At 39.6% G+C, this 19491-nt stretch overlaps 3 protein-coding genes across 3 annotated transcripts in view; all 3 read left to right on the top strand.

Moving 5' to 3' along the window:
- LOC143027784 (carboxypeptidase B-like) overlaps positions 1-2636 on the top strand; it is a 36721-nt gene extending 34085 nt beyond the window's left edge. Inside the window, exons 5-9 of the mRNA XM_076189337.1 lie at positions 242-396; positions 485-575; positions 681-883; positions 1230-1314; positions 2153-2636. Of these exons, the coding sequence (XP_076045452.1) occupies positions 242-396; positions 485-575; positions 681-883; positions 1230-1314; positions 2153-2337 (719 nt within the window). The 3' untranslated portion in view covers positions 2338-2636. The remainder of the gene's footprint in view (positions 1-241; positions 397-484; positions 576-680; positions 884-1229; positions 1315-2152) is intronic.
- Positions 2637-7859: 5223 nt separating this feature from the next.
- Positions 7860-12619, top strand: LOC143030474 (carboxypeptidase B-like). The gene is made up of 7 exons (XM_076193627.1): positions 7860-8117; positions 8627-8774; positions 9177-9331; positions 9438-9528; positions 9634-9836; positions 10190-10274; positions 12030-12619. The coding sequence occupies exons 1-7, from the start codon at positions 7917-7919 to the stop codon at positions 12212-12214; spliced, it is 1068 nt and encodes a 355-aa protein (XP_076049742.1). The 5' UTR covers positions 7860-7916; the 3' UTR covers positions 12215-12619.
- Positions 12620-14073: 1454 nt separating this feature from the next.
- LOC143032879 (carboxypeptidase B-like) overlaps positions 14074-19491 on the top strand; it is a 13359-nt gene continuing 7941 nt past the window's right edge. Inside the window, exons 1-2 of the mRNA XM_076198086.1 lie at positions 14074-14233; positions 18647-18753. Coding sequence (XP_076054201.1) covers positions 14151-14233; positions 18647-18753 — 190 coding nt within the window. The 5' untranslated portion in view covers positions 14074-14150. The remainder of the gene's footprint in view (positions 14234-18646; positions 18754-19491) is intronic.

Genomic DNA, 19491 nt, shown 5'->3' with positions numbered 1-19491 from the left:
GGTCATGAGTTTGATTACCAAGACCCGCTGCGGGCTATATCGCGTTGGTTGCCGACAGCCCTGGACAGGCAAGGAAGCGACCCAATATCGGCCTAAAAAAGAAAACAGCGGCTTCCCGCAACTGAGAGGGTTTTGCTTTACCAGGGGTTTCTGACTTCTCACTACGTGGGAGTGGGATGGTAGGTGAGCTATACACACGCGCAAGTCGATTCTAAAACCAGACCACCCTTCAACCTCGCAGGTATCCACGCCCGCGAATGGATCTCTACCGCCACTGTATCTTACATTATGTCCCAGATGGTGGAAAACCGTGAAGACTACCCCTTCCTTGACCACATCGACATTATCTTCATGCCAACCATTAATCCCGACGGCTACGAGTACAGCCACACCCATGTAAGTCTTCTCTTCCTCTTTGTCATGCGAGATGACTTCCTGCTTAGTATGACGTTCAGAAGTAACCTTAATTCTCATGTCCATTTAGGATCGATACTGGCGTAAGACTCGCTCCAGGACTGGAGTGCTTGGCTGCAGGGGCGTCGACCCCAACAGGAACTGGGACTTCCACTGGAACGGTAACTTCACCTGACAAGTCTCTCAAACCTTCCTTATGTCTATGTAGCCATGGCCAATCCCTATTGGTTAGTCTGTCCTGTCGCAATCGAGGTGCTTTCTTTCAGAGGTGGGAACTTCCGACGATCCTTGCTCTGACATGTATTCCGGACCTGAACCTTTCTCCGAAATCGAGATGAGGAATGTGAGAGATCAGCTCAACAAATACGCCAACAGAATCAAGGTCTACCTTTCGTTCCACGCCTTCTCCCAGCTCTGGATGTACCCCTGGGGACACACGTTCGCACTACCTAACGACTGGGTGGACCTCGTGAGTTCTTTGGGTGAAAGTACATTAGTTAAATCACAATGAAATGACGACTAGTTCTGTAACGGCACTTAAGACCTCTTCACAAGTATGCCAAAGATTTGGGCAGAGGGGTCGCATTTTAGTTGCTGAGTAGATCTGAGCCATTCAGTAGTTAACGCTAGCCAAGTATTGCATCGCAAAGGTTCCTTAGCCTACGTACTGTAAATGGCAAGACATCATTCGTAATAGAAATTCTAACCACCATGGTATGTGTTTAAGCTATAGCTTGCCTATATTGTGCTCAAGTCCAAAAATGAACGCATACTTATTTCAGATTTTTTTTTTTTTTTTTTTTTTTTTTTTTTAGGAGGACCTGGCTCTAGATGCAGTTGAATCCCTAACCTCTGTCTTCGGAACCTCCTACGAAGTTGGATCTTCCATGCAAACAAGCTGTAAGATTTCTATTATTTTCTTAATATATACTGGCCTCTGCAGCCAACTTTTGTTTACGACCATACATACTGGTATATCCGGTCCGGAACTTTTAATTAATCCATCGAGGCGTGATGGTTTTCTGCTGTATTATAATGATATGGCATTAATTATAAAGCCATTCTTACGCACTCCGGATACCCACGATGATTTATTCGAGTTTTTGAATTATATATGATAGTGTGTAAAACTTTCTTGAAACCATCAGCCAGGCACACAGGTACTAAGGTACGATAACGTTTTTGCAGCATGGATTGTCATGTGTAATGAGATACGATAATAGTTGTAAATATGCTATCCTAATAGTGTAAACACCCATGACAAATTAAAGGGTGTTTAGTTCGTCACTGGTAGGCATAACCGGGGGAATGTGAAGACATGGCAATTTGAAAGCTTAAAGTATATGATAATGTCATTGTAAGTGCCTATTGGCTATGTTCAAGGGCATTTTCCAGGCATCTTGACGTGGACAGCAAGACCCAGAGCGTCACACAATTCCACATGATCATTGACATTTCATTTATTCTGGAATGCACAATTGTGACAAACTCAATTTATACCACTTTCTTTGGAATACATACGTGTTTTCAGGTCCTCTCCTATGTTCAGTGATATAAGCAATTTTGTTTCTTCATGAATAAAGGATTTCAGTGTCCAAAGTTCCCAAAAGCTACTAACTACTTCCATGTGTGGCAGTCATAAACATGAACATATTCACCCCTCCATGTAGTATAAACCATGAAGAATAATTGTCACTGGGATCCAATTTAGACACTTCTCATATCTTTCTCCTACCAGATGCCGCTGCTGGTGGTTCAGATGACTGGGCCAAAGGTGTAGCAGGTATCAAGTACACCTACACCGTCGAACTGAGAGACACCGGCAACTTTGGTTTCGTCCTGCCCCCCGGGCAGATCATCCCCACCGGTATGGAGACCCTGGAGGCCGTCAAGACCATAGGCAGATTTGTAGCCTCGACCTGATGCTAGAGCTAAATTCAGGAACGAATAAGGAGTCCCAAAGGATGCCATCGATACTATGACAAAGGAAGAGTTAGGAAAATATCCCTCAAATCAGTAGTTTCTTGAAGGCTCAAACACACTTGGTGTGATTTTTCATTTCCAACGTGTTTCGTGCAATGATCGTCATCAAACTACTCTGTTGGACGACAATTCGATGAAAATATTAGACCAGTTAAAAATATCTACATCGAATCTACGCTCATTATTAACAATCAGTTGTAGGGGAATATTTACAAAAAATAAAACTGGCATGAAATATGCCTATAGCACCACTAAAGTTAGAGGTATTATTTTCCTTTTTCTAAACCATTACAAGGCATAAGTAAATCAAACCCCTTCTATCTATATGGCGACACCTGCTTAGATGAGCAAAATTGCCAAGCCTTAACTAGACTAAAGGTTCCAAAATTCATCACAGTTCCTTAACCCTTTCTCAATGTGATGCTTTCTTCAGCTAAGTGAAATTATCCCACGGTGATAGTGCGTGAAGAGAGGCCACGAGGGGCCACGAGAAGGTTTATCTCTGGGAGCCTCATTTTACAACCTAATCTGAAGCGATACATGTCCGCTTTGTCGTCTGGTACTGGGATTTGGGCAGCAGTACAATTTGGCAGCCTCCCCGTACGTCTTAAACAACCCTTTCAAGGACCCGCTCTGCTCACCCCGCATGGGAAATGGGCTGGAGAAGGTGTCCTAAACAAAGTCTGCCATTCCTCCATCTGGCTGAGGAGCCGGTTCTAACAATATCACCCATTACGTGGCCCCAGAAAAATAAAACAACACATCCAACAGCTGATGTGAAGGAGCCGCAGCCCTCTCAGACTCAGTAAAAAACCCTCTGCTGCTACCCTTCCCCGCCCTGTAGTAACCTACTTCACCAATAGGGCAATGAACTCCTCCCAAACACACACTTTAAGCCGAATAGGCCATGGAACAGCCGACAACACTTCACTGGTCCTCGTCTCGACCTGAAATAATCAGATATTTAGTCCTTGACAGTACCAGTGGACCATCCCTTGCTTCGCAGTGTACATTTCAAGTGAATAATCTTCATCTCTTACTGTGGAAAACCCCATCACATGTAACTCTGATCAAATGGTTGTGTAGATTGGATCCGAAACCCGAAAAGAAAAGGTCCAATCCCATTCAACACTCGCCAGTTTCCCAGTCCAGAATATACCACATGGAACCTTCAACTCTAGGCACTTCTCCTGTCCATAGAGACACACTGAAGATCTGTACTAGGTGGGGAGCCACCTTCTCGCAAGCCTCCCGCAGTAGCTTTGGCAAGAATCCATCTGGACTGGGAGACTTCTTTGTGCAAAGTTTGTCTAGTCTGGCTAAGACTTCGATGTTCGTACACTGAATATTCTCCATGGACTCTCCCTCATGTACCAAAATTGGTTCAGGGATTGCTCACTTTACTTCCTCAGTGAATACTGACGAGAAATGGGCATTAAGAATACGAGTATCAGTCATCTCAAAGTCTGTGTTCTGAAGCGTTCCACCACAGTCAAAGGATTATAAAGGAGGAGCATGCCGACAGAAGACCTTTTAGTCCATAACTTGGTCGAATGCGAAAGAAAACATAATAACGATAAATAAATAAACAAATGAAAATTATAATAACATAAATAATAATAAATCAAATAAATTAATGCACAGGTATAGTTAAATAATAAAGAAACAGGTAAATAGTAAATAACAATAAATTGACATATAGATAATAATAAATGAAAATCAAGCAAATAATAATAAACAAACAGACAATAACAAACAAATAAACAAATAATATAAGATAAATGGCAGGCATTACAGCATCTTGCTTAGGTGTTTATCTAAACGAATCTTAAAGCTTCGAATTGAACTACATTGCACTGCCTCTGCAGGAACTTTATTCCATTATTTCACTACACGGTTGGCGAAGTTGTTTCTACTCACTTTCAAATTAAATCTATTTCCTGACAGTTTGAAACCATTATTTCTTGTCGGATTCTCATTCAGTGTAAAAATGTTGTCACTTTTGATGTTGTCAATTCCCTTTAGAATCTTAAAAACCTGTATCAAGTCACCTCTGAGTCTACGTTTCTTTAGGGAAAATAGATTCATATGTTTTAGTCGATTTTCGTATGATTTATTTTTGATATTTGGAATCAGTTTTGTCGCTCGCCGTTGTACTTTTTCCAATCTGTCAATGTCTTTAATGAGATTTGATGACCATACGGAAACAGCATATTCCAAATGTTGACGAACTAACGATTTATATGGCTTCTTAATGAGAGATGGACTTTTGAAGTCAAAAGATCGCGCAACCAGTCCTAGAATCTTATTTGCTTTCTCGGAGGCTAAAATACACTGCTTAGATGATTTGAGATCGTTACAGATCATTATGCCGAGATCCTTTTCACTATCCACTTTTGTTAACGAATTTCCAAATAACTTGTATTCGTACTTACTGTTATTTTACCTATGTGCATTACCTTGTAATTACTTGTGGTAAATATCATTAGCCACTTTTCAGACCATTGCTGTAATTTACCTAAATCTTCTTGAATATCTAATTGGTTTAAGTGATCATTTGCCATTCGGAATAGTTTTGTATCATCAGGAAATTTCGAGACAATAGATTTCATTCCGTGGTCTGTATCATTTATATATACTATGAATAGAAGTGGCCCAAGAACGGAGCCCTGAGGAACTCCACTCGTAATATTTTCCCATCTAGAAGTTTTGCCATTAAGAACAACTCTCTGTTTTCGATCATTCAACCAATTACTAGTCCAACTTAATAGGCTACCACTTATTCCGTGTGAAGCTAATTTAGTAAGTATTTCGTGGGGGACGGTATCAAAAGCTTTTGCAAAGTCTAGATACATTAAACCTATATTGTTTCTTTTGTCATAATTCGAAATGACTGTGTTGACTGTCACGCAAAGCACCAGTTTTATTTCTAAATGGTTTTCTGTTGTTAACGTAGTTAAAGAACTCCTTGGGGTCTTCCAAGATGCAGCTACCCTCTGCTCTTCACCACGTTTTGCTGCTTCTGTCATTCTTTTAACCCGCCTGCGCAAACGGATGTATTCTTGATGGCAAAACCGCGACGGTGTGTCTTATAGCGGCGATAAGATGTTTTCCTTTCTTTAATCGTTCTTCTTTGACTACTTTCTTTGGCACAAAATGTGTCTGTTGTGCCATAAAGCGAACACGGAATGAGTCCCAAGACTCTTGAACGTTGACACCAGTCCAGCAAGATCAACTCTTCTCAGCTCAGAAATGGTGCGTCTGTTTCTTTTTTTTTTTTTTCTTTTTTTTTCTTTTTTTTTACCTCAAGTTCAGGCACACGTAATTTAAATATAACGACATTCAGATCACTCCCACCTAGAGCTTCATCCACAGATACATAGAGAAACAGACAGACAGATAGAGACAGACAGAGACAGCAAAGACAAAGACAGAGAGAGAAAGAGAGATAGACCGCATGCACGCCTGGGCCTAGTCCAGAGATATAGTGTCAGAATTTCAGGGTTGCACTTCTTGATGGAGGTGGATGACAAGTTTGAAAATTGGCAGCTTTGCTGGCCATCTTCCAGGACCAGCACATGCAGGCACCAGTCATTAGTCCTTCATGAAGAGCACTACACATAAAACCTGCATTCAAACAGAACTACAGAACTAATGACTACCAGTGTGTGTTCGAGGAATTTGTGCTACCGTTGGACAACCGAGGAGGAGAATAGGAGGAAGGTGTTCCCAAGGGAGGGCAGAAGTGAGGAGAGATAGGAAGAAGGATGTTATATGACTAGCAAGGGGAGGCATCCGTGGGATTCCTGTGAGGATTACTGTGGTATACGGGACAGAGAATAAAGTGCAGAAATTATTTTCAAAATATTTTGTCACAACCAGGTTCACCGAAGGAATGGGAATTAGCAAAACTTTTTCCTATATTACAAAAGGCCGAACAACGAAAGCCACGCAACTACAGAACTATAAGACTAATTTTGATCTGAGTAAATTATATTGGAACAATAATACGAGATGGCATTCAGCATGGTTTACACTTTTGCTCAGTTAAGCTACTCGATTTTAACAATACAGTCATATTACATTGAGGCGAGAGAAAATGTGTAGATGATCTTGGTATCATTGAAAAAACACTTAGCGTGAGAGGCAAAGAAAATTAACTTTAGAAATAGCGAAAAAGAGTGGTTAGAGTGAAATGTATAGCAGTACAAATGAAACCTGAACAATGCTCAAACATGCATACCAATAAAATATCAACAACTAGAACACTGTAAGTGGTATAAACAATCTAGAGTTAGTAGGCTGGACGTGCACATAGTTCGTCATCAAGTTGAGTATCTTTTAAAATTCAAGCTACTCCATTATTCACGGAGCATGAAAGTAGCCTAACAGAGGCTCTTGAACTTGACACACTTCACCGCCAAAGACCTCTATTTTTGTTGTGTCATCGTACGTGCGTAGCCGATATGGATGCCACGTGACCCCTAGGCCCCTACAACCTCCGTATAAAAAGAGGGGAAGAAAAGAGAGGAGTCGTCATTCAGCATGAAGGTTTTGGCTCTTGTGCTCGTCCTCGTGGGCCTGGCGGCAGCCAGCCCCAGCGGCCCCGTCAACCGTGACATCACTGGGTCAGGAACTTCTGTTCAACTACCCACAATCATAGATCATTATATGAGAGGAGATTAATTTCGACTCCAAAAAAGATGCTTATCAATTTCAACTTACGGTATCCCTCCTTTTTACTCCACCTTAAATTTCCTTGTCATCTCCATAACTCCACCTCTTCGACTCGATGTTGTTCCCAAGGACAGAAGAGTTGGTTATCGCTGATGATCTAAAAGGAAAGAGAGGTCATATTTCTCTCAACGGAATGGGAATAGTCTATGTAACTTTCTTCACCATTTACAGGGCACAGGTTATTAGGGTGAACCCAACCAGAGCGTCACATCTGCACTACCTTCATGGACTCTTCATGCAGGATCTCTATGACTTCTGGACTGAGCCCCGAGCGGTCGGTACGTTGACTTGTGTATTGCCTACATTTCCAACTCACGATTTACGATACCACTCACCGTGACGTCATGCACCTGTCAGGGGTTCGCAATAGTAGAGCTAACGAGTTTGTTAATTCCCGATAGGCCAAGTGTTAGGGAGAGAAAATAGTATTTGTCCGATAGAACCAAGATTCCCAGACCTAGTCTTGTTTGCCGTAACTTGGAAGGTTATTACATTACTGGGTTACCAGTTGATCCAGAATTCATGGGAACTCACGCTCAAAAGTATATCTAAGATAGAGATAGTTTCACATGCCCTCCTATCCATTAAAACTATTTCTATAGATTGGCTTACAGGACAACAGTTAGAGCCTTAGTAAAATACAGTTGATGACTTTTTCTTTCTAATAGGAAACAAATAATTTTAAAGAGCAGTGCAGTTTTAACCTACGACCAGATCTGCCTGGGTTATTTTTTGCACCAAATTAAGTATCCTTCGCGGTTCCAGGAAAGAATGTGGACATCATGGCTCAAAGGTGGATGGTTCCGGTACTCAAGGCTACGCTTTCCAAGGTAGGCATCGAGTACTCGGTGATCATCCCCGACTTGGGCGATTTGACAGAGAAGAGCAAGATCGCCAACGACCGCGCACTGGAGATGGCGAAGAGGAGGAACACAAATGCCAAACACAACATGGACTGGACGGCTTACCACCGCCTTGACGACGTAGGACCCTTTTTTTTTTTTTTTTTTTTTGCTATACATTTCTTCCCACACTAGCCATCAAAATCGTCACCTCTGCTTGATTCTACATCATAAGGCCTTGTCTCGGCAAAGGATAGGCGATGTTATGCACTCAAGATAACTTCTCTCCAGATTCCGACCCCACAGTTATAAAGAATCACTTGTTCTTTGCCATAATATAATCTATAACGTGCGTTACTGTGTTCAGGATTAACCACCGCATTGCTTCCATGACACCTTCGTGGACGTTTTCAGCTCTATCAATACTCGAAATATCTCCGAACTAATCAAATCATCTGACTTTATTCAAAGAAAATAATCGCAGAAGTCCCTAGAATCAAGACATTAAGAAACGATGGACTCCTCAACGAAATGTATTTCCAGTCAACACAGTAACAAAACTCCCATAAAGTCAGTTTGATTTACATGGAATTGCTAACCCGACTGCTTTCGAGTCTCCTCATGTTTTTTTTTCTCCTTGAATTCCACAGCTCTATGACTACATGGACTACCTGGCCGAGACCTACAGTCACATCGTAAAAGTTAAGACCATTGGGACATCTTATGAAGGGAGAGATATGAAGATGCTCAAGCTTTCAAATGGGGGTTTCAGAAAACCAATTGTCTTCATTGATGGTGGTATGTAACTTGAGCCCTTTCTCCCGCAAATTTCTACAATACCAAACAGTCCTTATTGACATATCACTCCTGTTTCAATCAACCTTTAGAGAACTTTGCATTTACCAAATAATGTAGGGTTGCAGCCTTTCTCTCCAAATCAGAGACATAACAGGAAAAAATATATTTTTGTCAATATGAAGTAAAACAGCCATTATGAAAACAGTAATTCAAACTATTTTAACCAGAACAGGATTTATGAATCCAGGAATCCCACATGGGCAACCACAAAAATGAATTACTCATTTTATTCTATTTAGCGTAGGTGGCTTGACATAGGGCCAGGATAAACTGAGTAGATTAGCTTAGGTATACAGGCGCAAGTTTATTCTAAAACCAGACCACCCTTCAACTTCTTCCCAGGTATCCACGCCCGCGAATGGGTCTCTACCGCCACTGTGTCTTACATTATGTCCCAGATGGTGGAAAACCGTGAAGACTACCCCTTCCTTGACCATGTCGACTTTATCTTCATGCCAACCATTAATCCCGACGGCTACGAGTACAGCCATACCAATGTAAGTCCCAAAGTTTTCTCTTCCTCTATGTCATGCGAGTTGACTCCCTGCTTTCTTCGCTTTAGTGTGACGTCCAGACGTAACCTTAATTCTCATGTCCATTTAGGATCGATACTGGCGTAAGACTCGCTCCAAGACTGGCGTCTTTGGCTGCAAGGGCGTCGACCCCAACAGGAACTGGGACTTCCACTGGAACGGTAAGTTCACCTGACAAGTCTCTCAAACCTTCCTTATGTCTATGTAGTCATGGCCAATCCCTATTGGTTAGTCTGTCCTGTCGCAATCGAGGTGCCTTCTTTCAGAGGTGGGAACTTCCAACAATCCTTGCTCTGACATCTATTCCGGACCTGAACCTTTCTCCGAAATCGAGATGCAGAATGTGAGAGATCAGCTCAACAAGTACGCCGACAGGATCAAGGTCTACCTTACGTTCCACGCCTTCTCCCAGCTCTGGATGTATCCCTGGGGATACACGTACGCACTACCTGACGACTGGGTGGACCTCGTGAGTTATTTAGAGGAGCATACAGTATTTAAGGCCTGGGTCCCAATGAATTGACGACTAAGATTTTTAGCGGCACTTGAGGCCTTTTCACAAGTATGGCAAAGATTTGGGCGCAATGGTCGCATTTTGGTTGCTCAGTAGTACTTAACACTAGCCTACTATTACATCGTTCTGGTTTCTTCTTCCATGGAAATGGCAAGACATTATTCGTAATAGAAATTTTGTCCATCATGGCTGGTGAGCCCTTAAGCTGTAGCGTGTTTAGTTCATACCTAAATTCGGCAACGAATGCATACTTTTTCAGCCTTGCAGAAGAACTAGACTAATACTTACTCTTCCTCGTCTATCTTTAGGACGACCTAGCCCGTGACGCCGTTGATTCACTAACAGCTTTCTACGGAACCTCCTACGAAGTTGGATCATCCACCAACACCATCTGTGAGTTCACTTTTCGTTTCAATATGATATACAAATTCAAATTTGTCTCTCGATTCTGCAGTCCTATTTTGTCTCCAATCATATAAAATCATATCCGCTACGGAGCCTTTTCGTTAAGCCATCGATACGTGAAGGCTTCCAGCTTAATCAAATCTTCTGGCGTTATCCATCATGGAATTATTACGTACCATGACATTTTGCAATGGCTTAATAGAGTCTTTGAATCATACATACAAATCTCTTGACACCATCAATGAAGCATACATGAAGTAAGGTATGATAAAGCATACACCATTTGAAATGAGGCACGGCATAGTTGTATATGTGCTCCCCTCACAGAGTAAACATCCAAGAAAGGACGTTTAATTTGGCCACGGCCAGATTAACCGGGATAACAAGAGGTAGAGGAATGTGAAGGCCGAGTTACCTGGAAAAATATACCCCTCTTCGGTCACAATATATAATAATGTCCACTGACTATGTTTAAAGGCAATTTGTCTCTATAGCCATGCTGACCGTCACTATCTCCACTTAATAGAAAAAAATACATAATAATAACCATTTCCATAAACATGAAATAGTTGGTGACAGAGTTTGGGAGAGTATGTGATAGAAGAAAGCTGAAGATAAATGTGGGTAAAAGTAAGGTGATGAGATGTACATGGGGTGAAAGTGGCAGTAGACTGGAAATGAGCATTAAGGGAGAGCGACTGGAGGAAGTGGATAGTTTTAGATACTTGGGTGCAAATGTGACAGGAAAAGGTGGAGTGAAGGTGGAGGTAGAATGTAGATTGAGAGAAGCGAGTAAATGCCTTGGTGGATTGAAGAGTGTAATGAGGAATAGACATTTGGGAATGGATGCTAAGAGGAGACTGTATGAAGGAGTGGTTGTGCCAGCAGCACTGTATGGGGCAGAAACATGGAACATAAGAGAGGAAGAGAGAGTTTGAATGTGTTTGAGATGAGGTGTCTGAGAAGTATGATGGGGGTTACTAGGCTAGATAGAGTGAGAAATGAGGAGGTGAGGAGGAGAACGGGGGTGGAAAGGGAGTTGGGAGATAGGGTTGATGAAAGAGTATTAGGATGGTTTGGACACATGGAAAGAATGAGTGAAGAAAGACTAGTAAAAGAGGTGTGGAAGGCAGATGTGGAGGTAGTGAACATGAGGGACGTCCTAGGATGAGGTGGATGGATGGGGTGAAGGGGGCTTTGGGGAAGAGGGGAATGTCTGTTGAGGAAGGACGGGAGAGGACAGAAGACAGGGGTGAATGGAGAATGGTTATATATGGATGATGTTGTGATGCATGAGGTGGAATGGGCGGGGGGATGGGGGTGAGGTAGTATGTGTGAGCAAGATTTGACGCAGCCCAAAGGGATTTCTCCCCGTCTTCTCCTTTTATGCATGGGGGGACGGAGAGGGGGGGGTCGCCTATTTAAAGAAGCGGCCTTGCTGTGGATGTGCTGTGTCTTGCGACACTGCTTCTGACCCAGGGCAGTGGACAAGGTGCAGGGATGACCCGTCATCCATGAGGTGCTAAGATGAGAGGGAGGGTGGAGGGGTGTGGATTGTATTCAGGGATGGAATGGGTGGGAATGATTTTATGCCTTTTCCTCTTTGGTTACCTCCCCTGTAAGGGGGAAAAAGCCTTGATATATGTATGTGTGTATAAACATGAACATCTTTACCCTCTTCATGTGGTATCAATCAGGAAGAATCATTGTATGTAGACATCCCTCTTATCTTTCTCCTTCCAGATCCCGCTGCTGGCGGTTCAGACGACTGGGCCAAGGGTGTCGCAGGTATCAAGTACACCTATACCGTCGAACTTAGAGATACCGGTAACTTTGGCTTCCTCCTGCCCCCCGGGCAGATCATCCCCACAGGCCAGGAGACCCTGGAGGCCGTCAAGACCATAGGTAGTTTTGTAGCCTCCAACTAATGTTAGAGCTAATTTCAGGAAGAAATGAGGATTCCCAAAATACAACATCGATACTAAGACACAACAAGAGATAAACAAACATATCTTAAATATTCCACTATCATGCTTTGCATGTCACAATTTTTGAGAAACCCACAGGAAAACACGGCCAAATATAAAATGCAAGAAAAAAGATAGATAAAGGTGAGGAAATAGAAAGATAAATACAGAAAAATAACTCAATAAAAAGAATAAACGTGAGCAAATATTTGACGAATTTCTCAATAAAACAGTAGTTTCTTGAATCCACAAACATTCCTACTGTGGATCTCCACTTCTTGCGTGTTTCGTGCAATGATGATCAGCATGACACCAAGACGATAACAAAAATAAAGAATAAAGACACCTGTATCTACACAAAAAATAAAACCGACAAGAAATGTGACGTCAGAGGTATGATTTCCCCCCTTTATTGATATCATTATTACTATTATTATTATCATTATTATTATTATTATAATTATTATTATTATTATTATTATTATTATTATTATTATTATTATTGTTGTTGTTGTTGATATATATATATATAATTTACATATATATATATATATATGTATATATATATATATATATACACATATATATATATGTATATATATATATATGTATATATATATATATATATATTTTTTTTTTTTTTTTTTTTTTTTTTAAAAACTCCAACAAAGTATCTATAAATCAATTCTCATCTATACGAGTATGCGCTGGTAGCGTAATCGGAGGAGTGCTGGTCTCACATTTGCTTAATTGAACGTTTGAATCGCGCACTCCCCTGTGATTCCCAGCAGTGACTGCCACCTGCTCAAACTGTCCAAGCGTATAGGACAAAGAAGACAGTTTCGGCCGCAGTTACGTGCCTCCTGTCGTAAGCTCCTTACCACCACATTATATGGCGACACCTCCTCCCCTGGTCAAGGCTTTCTCTCCAGAATATAGCCAACAGCTCCTTCAGCACCTCCAAATGGTGTTCCTTGGGATCGGCTCACACCAAAGAAGGTGATAAGTATGAGGTAACGACTGACTGAGCGAATGTATTAATAAACACTATTATAACTTTGCCTCAATATAAACTAACGATAACTGAGTCTTTACCTTTTTATCAACTAATGTCCCACAGTGATGTGGCAATGAATTGTCGCCTTCCCACCTCAAAATCAACAGCAGAATCAAGTAATGCACAATGGAAATAAAGTCCAAGTCGCCACTCATCATCACCTAACCGTACTGACATTAACTGCCTCGGCTCCGGGCTCACCAAGCAACAGTGAATGTCGATTAGACTTCTGTGTGGAGGAATTCGATGACGCATCTCTACTTCTGATGCATATCAATGACAGGGGTTATTTTATTAGAGTGTCACACAGTCAATAAAATGCAACAGAGAAATGAAAATATTATGAGCGCGAAGGGTCAGTCATCATGACAATGTCATAAACAATCCCCTCGAATGCCTTGGTACAGAATGAGAAAATAAGAACCATTACTTTTGGAACTACCCTCGTAGAATTACTGGGACGAAGATGCACACAGTTGGCCACTAAATGATGCATCTTTCAAAGAATTCAGTGATACACAGGACACTGGTGAATTTTTAACTATGATAAAGTTAACTTTATTTGTTGAACTTTCGTCATGTAACGGCTGACTCATGACAAATAGATCTGTCGAAGTACTGTAACTAATATAAACATTCTATAATGCAGAACCCTGGGAAAATATCTGGGTTTATCTCAAAACAATAAAGATATGGCCTTTGACATGTCCGGGTTATCAGGCAGGCGAGGGCGTTGTGAATTTCCTAAGTTTACAAGCGCGCGCAGCTGTTATGGATGCCACGAAAGTAAAAGTCGAGCTATAAAAAAGGAGGAGAGAAAATTACGAGTCGTCATTCAGCATGAAGGTTTTAACATTTGTGCTCGTCCTCGTGGGCCTGGCGGCAGCCCTTCCCAGTGGCCCCGTCAACCCTGACATCACTGGGTAAGGAACTTCTGTTTAGACCTGAAAACTCTGAAACCATTATTTTAATTATTATTCTTTTATTATTATTATTATTATTATTATTATTATTATTATTATTATTATTATTATTATTATTATTATTATTATTATTATTATTATTATTATTATTATTATTATTATTATTATTGTTATTACTATTATTATTATTATTATTATTATTATTATTATTATTATTATTATTATTATTATTATTATTATCATTATTATTATTATTATTATTATTATTATCATTATTATTATTATTATTATTATTACTATTAATTATTATTATCATTACCATTATTATTACCATCAATATTATTATTATTATTATTATTGTTATTATTAATCATTATTATTATTATTATTATTACTATTATTATTATTATTATTATTATTATTATTATTATTATTATTATTATTATTATTATTATTATTATTATTATCATTATTATTATTATTATTATTATTATTATTATTATTATTATTATTATTATTATTATTATTATTATTATTATTATTATTATTATTCGTATTCTTATGCCTATTCTCTCTCTCTCTCATTCTCTTTCTTTGTCCGTTTAGTTCATCCCTTATCACACCGAAATGCAAAACCAAATAATATCAGCAACTAATAAGTGATATATCGTCAAATTAAAACGGCGCTATTGCTAAGATTGCCATGATTTCCAGACATTTCTAACCCCTGCAGTTATGTTAGATTAGAAGATATGTATTGGCAATTACCGGCTTGGATTTCCCAAATACCACCAAACTGGAGGGATACTAATCAAACGGATAATATTTACACAACGACAGTTATCCTTGGCGTAAGCAGCGATACTCTCTCCTTAATTTATCGGTACTTCTGTGCAAATCAGTGAATTATTACTTAGCTGCTTGTGTCGAAGTTGAATCGTCTAAATTCATCTCTGTTTTGAATAATTTTCATGAAAGCTTAGCTATTTCGTGCGATTGGAAACCAACAGGAAAGTCCATAACATGCTGCAGCGTATTCCTTAGGTACCTGTCCAAACGAGTCTTTTAGATATAAGTTGTGCTGTATGTAATTGCATCGACTGAAATTTTATTCTATTTGCTCAACACACGAGTATCAGAGTTGTTTCTGCTTTATCGATAAAGCGTGTAGCTTCTCAGAATTTAGTTATCCAAGTACCTGGAGTAATAGGGTATCAGAATATATATGGTTATGGGGGTCTATCTCCAAAACCCTAGGAGTTCGTGAACAGATAGACAGACAGAGGCTACTTTATTATAGCAGATATATATATATATATATATATATATATATATATATATATATATGTGTGTGTGTGTGTGTGTGTGTGTGTGTGTGTGTGTGTGTGTGTGTGTGTGTGTGTGTGTGTGTGTGTGTGTGTGTGTGTGTGTGTGTGTGTGTGTGTGTGTGTGTGTGTGTGTGTGTGTGTGTGTGTGTGTGTGTGTGTGTGTGTGTGTGTGTGTGTGTGTGTGTGTGTGTGTGTGTGTGTGTGTGTGTGCGCGTGTGTGTGTGCGTATGTGTGTGTGTGTGTGTGTGTGTGTGTGTGTGTGTGTGTGTGTGTGTGTGTGTGTGTGTGTGTGTGTGTGTGTGTGTGTGTGTGTGTGTGTGTGTGTGTTTGGGTGGGCGGGTGTATGTGTGTGTGTGTGTTAATTTATTAACATATGAAGTAGTTTGTGAGGGATATCGCAGACCCAATGGGGTGTTCATTTCTGCTACAGAGGCGTGACATGTGTAAGGGTAATGTGCGTGTGATCGGAGGGTGTTGGACTGGCTTTGTGTGTATGTGTATATTGTCTGACTAAAGGCGCGGTCACACGAGCAATATTTTTGTCAATAAAATACCAGAAACGCAAACCCCGAGTCGAAGTTAGCAATACATTGTGTTGACGGTATTAGGCGTTTTTTTATTGCCATGATTTATTGCCATGATTTCGTTGAAGACAGAATGGTGAAAGCCCCACTAGCCAACATTTTTTGATATATATTATTTATGTAATAGGTGCCAAGAACCGAATCTAGGACAGTTAAGAGTTCCTGTTCTTTATTTTTTATCATGCGAGTATTATGACGCAACATCGTACGTCTGGCAGCTAATGCTGCAACACGTACGATGTGGCCCGTATTGAAGGGGTTAAGTCGAAATTGGTGCTACAATTTGGCTAAGTTCATGTGACCAGATTTTGGCTTACAATTGCTCAAATGAATTATTGCTGAAATAAATTGCCCTAAATACTGCTCGTGTGGCCGCGCCTTAAAGCACCAGGTAAGCCCAACAGGGTGTAGACATTCACATGATTATATATCTATTCTTGCTGTTATGACACATTTTTGTGTCCGCCACAAAGAATCAAACTCAACTATCTCGTGTACGAAACAAAAGCATCTTTAGCCACATCGAGCTACTCGAGTGAACGTGTCTTGAAATGCTATCTTCTCGTTTCATTCTTTTTTACATGAATTCCGTCTTAAACGTTCATTAAATGTGTGTCATGAATACAGAAATCGATGGATTCTGATATCATGCATGATTTCAGATATCATGTATGTTTTCTGTGTCATGACTTCGTGTTTTAGAGTTGATATTACGGCAGTAAACCCACCTGGTAATCTTATCAACATAATATATCTCCAGAAAATGATCCAGAGTAGAGAAAAAAATGCTCGCAAAGTAAGACTACAAGATTATCGTTTAATATACAAAATTTACTTCAACAGAAGCAACAGAAAACAAACGACAAATTAAAATCAAATGGAAATTTACGAACTAAATAATTACACATTAATACGATCCGCTGGGGACGAACACGTACATTAACTTTGGCTTTAATCAAGTAAGCGTCTTACGCTTGGTAAAGCGAAGTACATGTGTGCCGGAAATAGAGATGAGAAGGAACGGGGTTAAAATCTCCTACAGCAATCTTATCACTAAGGGGATAAGGTTCTTCGGAACGAATACTACATTATCTAAATAGGAATATGACAGTGCATGGGGCAAACCCTACGGAGCGAGGGCTATTCGTGGGAGATTGCGTTATCATGCTCGCTTTAGAGACTTGTATAACACCAGGATATGCCAGATGTACATGGGAAAAATTCTTCTGGTAATTCAATGCGAGCATACATAGACAGCTGTCATGGTTTACTCAAATACATAATATATCCTTAAGTCAAATAAAATGAATATACAAGTGTTCCAAGACAGAAATCTCGATTACGGATGGGTGGGGTAGATAAAAACTAGATAGTCCAACGACGACATAGAAAATTACATTGCTTTGGCAAGATCAGCCTCGAATGATAGGAGCCCTTCATATTTTCTTCTGGCTAAGAACAGGTGAGCACAAAGAGAAGGAATACATGTATAAGAACAAGTAGAAGAGATTATCTCAAAGTAACGGAGAGATGCTAGTATTCTCCGAGTGTTCGTAATGAAGTTGATACGAAGATGCTTGCCCTATTTCGGAGAAACCAGTTCAAACCAGATGAAGATCCGATAGGCGTCATTTTTGTCTCATTCGGTTCCTCATTTTTCATGACAACACAATGAACACTAGTTGCATGGACGGGTACCAGCATGTGGTACAGATGGACAGCAAAGCTGCCCATAAAAAAATAAATAAAAGGTGCTAGGTAACAAACAGCTATAACATTTCCATCGCAAAAATAAGAACAAGAAAGCACTGTCTTTGGGTTAAAGGAAGGCTTCAATCACTAAAACAGTCTTCGAGCATTTCTCCATCTAGCAGTAACTGCATTTTTCTTCTCTTACTTCTTTTGCGATGATAGGTATTGTAGGATTAACGAGGTAAATGTAGGTAGTGGTATAAAGCAGAAACAATGGTCAAAGTAGAAAATTACAAAGAACAGACATGATCCTAAACAATAAGTGATCCACAGTATAACAGTAATGTATTGATTATAAAAGACATTGACAATGAACTACGATAATACACAATGTTTGACTAAGTACAACAAAGGGACTCGCCCAAACACTGTAGTCAGTTGTTGGAGTGTTGACAGTGCGAAGCGATAGTTAATAATTAAAAAGAAATCACCAAGCTCTATGCTGATAACTATGCTGACGTGGCGGTTCGAATCGGGTTCGAAGGTCCACTTTCAAACGAAGAACAAACTATCACAGCGCAAATATTAATACATGGAAATACAAATACATTACAGTATACACGAATATATACAAAATTCCAACATACAAAGATGTGAAACAAAACGATATACGAAATACAAAATACAAAATATGAAACGTGAATAAGGTTAGGATTACATTACTTGGAATGACACTAATAGAAAGGGAGGGAATGTAGGTTACTCAAGTGTTTGAAAATAATTTATGTCACTTTTATCATCCCCTACAGGGCCCAGGTGTTCAGGGTGAACCCGACCAGCGCAGCTCATCTGCATTACCTTTACGGACTCTTCATGCAAGACCTCTACGACTTCTGGACAGAACCCCGAGCGGTTGGTACGTTGACTAACTCATCATGATAATTTGAGTTTTGCCGTCTTTTATTTATATATATATATATATATATATATATATATATATATTATATATATATATATATATATATATATATATGTATATTATATATGTATATATATGTATATTTTATGTATACATATTTATATATATATATATGTATATATATGTATATATATGTATACATATGTATATATATTTTTTTTTTTTTTTTTTTGTTTGGGGGGGGTCTTCTTTTATTTTCTTAGAGCAACGGGCTGCGCCCGACCCCACTAAGCGGGGTCTCGGAATTCTAGTCTCTTTATCGAGAGGATCTATGTCTACTTGAAAATTTGTGAGTTACCACGACAAACGCAAAAAGCGTTAAGATGCGCTGTCTTCGCTTTTTTGAGCTTTCAACATGCATTTTTTTTTTTTTTCATAAAGAAAAAATTATTCAGTTTCAATTGTTCGTATTTTCGTAAAGAAAAGGAAACTGAGTCAGTTTCAAATAAGTTCTTCTTTATGATTTTCAGCTAATTCCTATTCAAACTCATGGAAATTGTTCTTTCCAATCGAATTATCGCGTCGCTAATGAAACAATGTGTCCCCTGGAGCCATAGAAACATTCTCCCATTTGAGATCCGACGTTATCAGAAATAAGAACTGCTTCCAAATTTTTCTTTATACAATGTAATAAACTGTTTCTGGGATCCACCAAGTTTGAATAAATGGTATGGT

The sequence above is a fragment of the Oratosquilla oratoria genome, chromosome 1, assembly GCF_046742065.1.
Source record: "Oratosquilla oratoria isolate Oo_2021 chromosome 1, ASM4674206v1, whole genome shotgun sequence".
Classification (NCBI taxonomy): Eukaryota; Metazoa; Arthropoda; class Malacostraca; order Stomatopoda; family Squillidae; genus Oratosquilla; species Oratosquilla oratoria.
The sequence above is the reverse complement of the archived record's forward strand: the minus strand, read 5'-3'. Positions and strand labels throughout refer to the sequence as shown.

Excerpts from the sequence above, each read along its gene's own strand:
- LOC143030474 (XM_076193627.1), top strand. The coding sequence starts at position 7,917 with ATGGCTCAAAGGTGGATGGTTCCGGTACTCAAGGCTACGCTTTCCAAG. Across the intron at positions 9,332-9,437 it reads ACGAGTACAGCCATACCAAT|GATCGATACTGGCGTAAGAC; the intron begins GTAAGTCCCAAA and ends ATGTCCATTTAG. Across the intron at positions 9,837-10,189 it reads CTGACGACTGGGTGGACCTC|GACGACCTAGCCCGTGACGC; the intron begins GTGAGTTATTTA and ends GTCTATCTTTAG.